Here is a 6529-nt window from a genome sequence, read left to right as displayed (position 1 = left end):
CTCTCTCTCTTGCCTTATTTAATGCCTTTGCCTCCTTCGCTTCCATTTATCACCAAAGATCACATTCCCTCCAGTAAGATCTACCAACGTACGGGCTATTCATGCCCGTACCACCTCTTGGTTGTCTTAATCATCATCATCAATCAATCTCGCTCCATCACAATCGACTTGATAATGATCCAGGACGGACCGAAACGTCTTAGTCTCATCATCTTCTGGTGTTTGGTCTAGTCATCATATCATCACTCATCGTCTGCAATTCACTCAGTACATCCAGTTGAGTCAGTATATTATATTCCTTAGTTACACCAGCTTCAAATATACTCCCTAAGTTTCGCCCAACTACTTGGGGTGGACGGTCTCGCTTCATGTAGGTTGGCGTTCAATCCCCGACCGTCCAAATGGTTGGCCACCATTCCTTCCACCCGTCCCATCCCAATTCTTTACCCCTTCCCAGTGCTATATAGTCGTAATGGCTTGGCGCGTTCCCCCTCATAATTTCCTACCCTTCTCCCAGTTTGGAGAGCTCTTGATATACATATTTCAGTGTTGGCAAAAGCCAGAAGGGAATTTACTGTCTCTAATATATTGCTTCGCTTGTCAGAAATTAAAGCGACGGTTGAGGGCTATATACAGCCCTGTGTGTGTGGTGGGTCAGACCTATCACCTCTTGCCGCGCCTACCTCACCTCTCTCCATCCCTCATAATTCCCCTCATTGCATGAGGGGTATTGTGAGGTAGGAGAGAGGTGAGGTACCTCACCTCAATCTCCCTCACACCTTCCTTACCTCCTCTCCACACTCACTCACTCACTCTGAATAGCTTTTTGGAATAGTTCAAGGTAAGGTAATTATGAAGAAAAAACACTAAGCCATTAGGACTATATAGCACTTGGAAGGGATCAGAATTTGGGATGGGACGGGAGGAAGGAATGGTGCTCAACCACTTATGGACGGTCGGGGATTGAACGCCGACCTGCATGAAGCGAGACCGTCGCTCTACCGTCCAGGAAAAGAATTAGGGAAGTGATATTGAAGCAATATTGTCATGAACTGCACTGAAGAAGTATGTGAGTAAATTAAATTTTAGAAATTAAGGACTTAATGATAATAGAATTATGGTAAACTGACACAATTCCATCAACACAACACATTCAGAAGAGGACGTCAGCTGTGTGAAACTCTTAAAACTCAAGAAAATATATTGGATGTCCTAAATTCTATAACCTCGTGGACTGGTACGGCGACGGCCTAGCTTTTTGCGGGACTGCGTTCGATCCCTGATATCCAAATGGCAGGGCAACAATCAATCATTCCCGTTCTTCCTTAGCTCATTGTCCTCATATTCCGTGCATGTGCTGTATAGTCGTACTGGCTTGGTGCTTGCTACACATAGTTACCTCTCCTCGCCCCCATGAGTCCAACTACTTGGGCTGGACGGTAGAGTGACGTCTCGCTTCATGCAGGTCGGCGTTCAATCCCCGACCGTCCAAGGGGTTGGGCACCATTCCTTCCCCTCGTCCCATCCCAAATCCTTATCCTGATCCCTTCCTAGTGCTATATAGTCGTAATGGCTTAACGTTTTCTCCTGATAATTCACTCCCATTGTTATTATTGCCAACTCCCGTTTATCATCAATTTTCTCATGTTACAGAGTATTTCCACTTCAGTCGTAACAACTAGAGACCCTAGAGCCACCAGCTTTCTCTGTCAGCGCCTTAGTGTAGCGATCCAGAGAGGAAATGCTCACTGCGTCCATGGTTCCTGCCCGCAGTCTGAGGAGCTGGAGGAGCTCTACTACCTGTGACAAGTAGCCTTGTACCTTGCATGTAACCAATGTTGTAACCCTTTTTGTGTAATGAAATTTTACAATAAAGTGAGATATATAACACACACTAAAAGAATAGTGGTGGTAGGAGAAGAAAATATTAAAGTGTTCAGTGAGGATCCACAAAGTCTTCTCTGAGTACTCTTATTTTCTTCTCCGAGGCTATGGGTCCCTACACACACACAGACACACAGACACACACACACACACAGAGGCTACGAGGGGAGGGGGAGGGCCTCGTAGCCTGGTGGATAGCGCGCAGGACTCGTAATTCTGTGGCGCGGGTTCGATTCCCGCACGAGGCAGAAACAAATGGGCAAAGTTTCTTTTACCCTGAATGCCTCTGTTACCTAACAGTATATATAGGTACCTGGGAGTTAGTCAGCTGTCACGGGCTGCTTCCTAGGGTGTGTGTGTGTGTGTGTGTGTGTGTGTGTGTGTGTGTGTGTGTGTGTGTGTGGTGTGTGTGTGTGATGTGGGGAAACAAAAAAAAAGTAGTTAGTAAAACAGTTGATTGACAGTTGAGAGGCGGGCCGAAAGAGCAAAGCTCAACCCCCACAAACACAACTAGGTGAATACAACTAGGTGAATACACACACACACCCACACCCACCCACCCACACACACACACACACACACACACACCCACCCACACACACACACACACACACACCCACACACACACACACACACACACACACACACACACACACACACACACACACACACACCCACACACACACACACACACACACACACACACACACACACACACACACACACACACCCACCCACCCACACACACACACACACACACACCCACACACACACCCACACACACACACACACCCACCCACACACACACACACACACACACCCACCCACCCACCCACACACACACACACACACACCCACCCACACACACACACACACACACATCTGAGAGACCCAGCTCACAGCCAACCAGGAGATCAGTCATGTCTGTTCCGTTTCCACCACCTAAACCCGCGGTCTCATCTCGTTTATCATGGTAATTAATCACCATACCTACACCGTGAACCCGTCTCGCATAAGGTGAAGTACGATTAACTGACAGGGACTTGAGAGGTTAGATTAGGGGATGGGTAATGGTTTCAGGGACCCATTCGTCCCTAAAGAGCACCCCCTTGTGTCTGTCTGTAGGTTAATGTTCCCATGGTGTGTTTGTTTGACTTTGAGAGTACAGGCAGTCTAAAGGTACTAAATAAGATGCTCAATTCTTCTTGATGGCACTCTGAGCCGTTCTTCCAATGTGTAATAATTGTTTCTTTTAGTCTCTCACAGGTGTTCTTCAAGTTCCGCACTTGTTCTACAAGTCTCATACCTGTTCTTCGAGTCCCTCGCCTGTTCATCAAGTCCCTGACCTGTTCATCAAGTCCCTCACCTGTTCTTCACGTCCCTCACCTGTTCTTCAAGTTCTTCACCTGTTCTTCAAGTCCCTGACTTGTTTTTCAAGTCCCTAACCTGTTCTTCAAGTCCCTCACTTGTTCTTCAATTCCTTTACCTGTTCTACAACTCCCTCACCTGTTCTTCAAGTCCTTCACCTGTTCTTCAAGTCCCTAACCTGTTCTTCAAGTCCCTAACCTGTTCTTCAAGTCCCTAACCTGTTCTTCAAGTCCCTAACCTGTTCTTCAAGTCCCTAACCTGTTCTTCAAGTCCCTAACCTGTTCTTCAAGTCCCTAACCTGTTCTTCAAGTCCCTAACCTGTTCTTCAAGTCCCTAACCTGTTCTTCAAGTCCCTAACCTGTTCTTCAAGTCCCTAACCTGTTCTTCAAGTCCCTCACCTGTTCTTCAACTCCCTTACCTGTTCTTCAAACCTCTGCCATCTTTTCTTTACGGTACTCACAAACTGTGGTTTAAACCCCACTCACAAGTGTTATATACACCTGAACAACCAACGTTACGTTACGTTACGTTACGTTACGTTACGTTACGTTACGACATCATCCCGACGCAACAACATCATAGTTCCTGCGTCGGAAGTCAGATGTCTTCTGAGCCCATCAGATGACATCCGTACTTGCTCTATTACACCCCTTCAGCATCAGGTCAGAGCCAGCTGAAGGTGACCTTATTTACGCGAGCTCCACACCACCTTTAACACCATGACAACGGTGCCTACACGTGGTGTTGTACCTGCGAGCAAGAGCATAGTGATGTACGGTACCTTTGGACTGCTGAGGGAGAGAGGACAGCCACTTGACGCCGCCGTACCTGTGGGCGGGAGAGAGAGGGTAGTTCGTCAGTATGATGGTTATGGGGGAAATAATAAGATGAAGTATACGGAGCTACATAGTAATGAGTACTTGAGGAAGTACTCATTACCGGACCATCCCTTGAGGAAGGACTCATCACCACATCATCCCTTGAAGACGGACTCATCGCCAGACCATACCTTGAAGACGGACTCATCGCCAGACCATACCTTGAAGACGGACTCATCGCCAGACCATACCTTGAAGACGGACTCATCGCCAGACCATACCTTGAAGACGGACTCATCACCAGACCATACCTTGAAGACGGACTCATCGCCAGACCATACCTTGAAGACGGACTCATCGCCAGACCATACCTTGAAGACGGACTCATCACCAGACCATACCTTGAAGACGGACTCATCACCAGACCCTCCCTCGAGGGTAGTATCCCCAGGGTGTTCAGATGGATGTGTACACGTTTGGGTAAATATGTACTGGGGTGTCATAATATGTACTGGGGTGCTATAATATGTGCTGGGTGACGGGTGTGTGCGTGGTGGGGACAAGGAGTGTATTGAATAAAGTCACATTTGCTCAGCACCAATGCCAAGGAGACCACAGTACTTCTACAGAAGCTCCTGACTCGCTGTTGACCTTCTTAGTGAAGTGGGAGAGGTCTTTCTGCTCACACAGTTGTGTCACAGCCTGATGAATCCGCCCTGACTGGCTTCTCTGCCCTAACACACCTGTAAACTGTTAACCTCTGCGCCACCTCTCTCTTACACACTCCGGGTACTCAGTTGTATACCCAGTGAATACCTTAAGAGGTTGTCTCTCTCTCTTTATAACTTTGATAGACGTATGACCGGGTCTATGGAAAGATAGATCCATCACCGGCTCCACAGACGAGCTGAGATATATAGTAGCCTCCGCCCCACCACATCAACCACTTGGGCTGGACGGTAGAGCCACGGTCTCGCTTCATGCAGGTCGGCGTTCAATCCCCGACCGTCCACCAAGTGGTTGGGCACCATTCCCTTCCCCCGTCCCATCCCAAATCCTTATCCTGACCCCTTCCCAGTGCCATATAGTCGTAATAACTTGGCGCTTTCCCCTGATATTCCCCCCCTCTTCCCTTCAAGCATTCTTGCTTCACAAATCGACGGTGATTGGTCATCACGTTCCACCATTTGAAGCAGTCAGAGCTCCCCGAGACCATACTCGTTACCATGACAACCGGCGCTATGACCTTCTTGCCCGCGTGGTGTTCCTGCACCTCGGGGTCCGCCGCCGCGCTCCTCATTATTACCACAGCTCTGACGGGGTGTCTAAGCCGGTGCCAACTCTTGAGTAGATTGATCTCTTATCAATCTGCTCGGTCCAATCCATGTGTACATCTCCTATGCCAGGTAAGTACGACGGGCTCACCATAGCCCGTGCTGCTTGGAACTTTTTGTTGTAGCGAATCTTAAACAACAAATATACACTCTTGAAAGTTAACTTTATATGTGGACTTTGCATTGACTTACATCTTGCTTGTCAGTATAATTTTTTGTGGTTGCCCAAGTAACCCATCAGAGGTTGACAAAGGAGCTTTATATACGTAATTACTTGGTATCCTCGACTCTAGTGCATCGCTGTGTCGATATAACATCATTTTTAAATGGTGTGACGTCGTAGTTTACAGGCCAGATCCTGTAAACCACGAGTGTGCCGTTGTACAATCGCTGGGTCTACTGACGCAGTTCATACAAGTCCATGCACTGGTACACATCAAGGCATACCAGTGCACTTCTCCTGTGATCCCAGGCGTACCACCTCTCATGGTGTACCCCAACTCAGGCGTACCACCACACCAGGTGCCCCCCCATCCTCGGGTTGCACCACCAATCATCACTTCTGAGTTTCGCGCCAAGACTAATTTCCTTGAATATTTTTTATAATTTTGGCGCCAAAGTTCATCAAGTGGTGGATTTACCGCCAAAACTCTCCTTATTTTTGTTCGTTATTTCTCTAATGATGAAACGGTTTTGATCTTCTGGAAGGTGTAAGCTTGGTAACGATGTGTCGTAATGGGCTCCGGGGCGGCGTAGGATGTGGGTGGCTGAGCAGTGAGGGGTGGTAGAGTATGGAGCAGGTGGTGGGTGGCAGAGTATGGAGCAGGTGGTGGGTGGTAGAGTATGGAGCAGGTGGTGGGTGGTAGAGTATGGAGCAGGTGGTGGGTGGCAGAGTATGGAGCAGGTGGTGGGTGGTAGAGTATGGAGCAGGTGGTGGGTGGCAGAGTATGGAGCGGGTGGTGGGTGGCAGAGTATGGAGTGGGTGGCAGAGTATGGAGCAGGTGGTGGGTGGCAGAGTATGGAGCAGGTGGTGGGTGGCAGAGTATGGAGCAGGTGGTGGGTGGCAGAGTATGGAGCAGGTGGTGGGTGGCAGAGTATGGAGTGGGTAGCAGAGTATGGAGCAGG

General features: G+C 48.5%; 1 protein-coding gene across 1 annotated transcript in view; it reads right to left on the bottom strand.

Moving 5' to 3' along the window:
- Nucleotides 1-3880, bottom strand: part of LOC138371465 (uncharacterized) — a 19128-nt gene extending 15248 nt beyond the window's left edge. Inside the window, exon 1 of the mRNA XM_069336383.1 lies at nt 3806-3880. Coding sequence (XP_069192484.1) covers nt 3806-3880 — 75 coding nt within the window. The remainder of the gene's footprint in view (nt 1-3805) is intronic.
- Nucleotides 3881-6529: the final 2649 nt, after the last annotated feature.

This window comes from Procambarus clarkii, chromosome 4, assembly GCF_040958095.1.
Source record: "Procambarus clarkii isolate CNS0578487 chromosome 4, FALCON_Pclarkii_2.0, whole genome shotgun sequence".
Lineage (NCBI taxonomy): Eukaryota > Metazoa > Arthropoda > Malacostraca > Decapoda > Cambaridae > Procambarus > Procambarus clarkii.
This window is presented reverse-complemented; position numbering and strand designations above follow the sequence as displayed.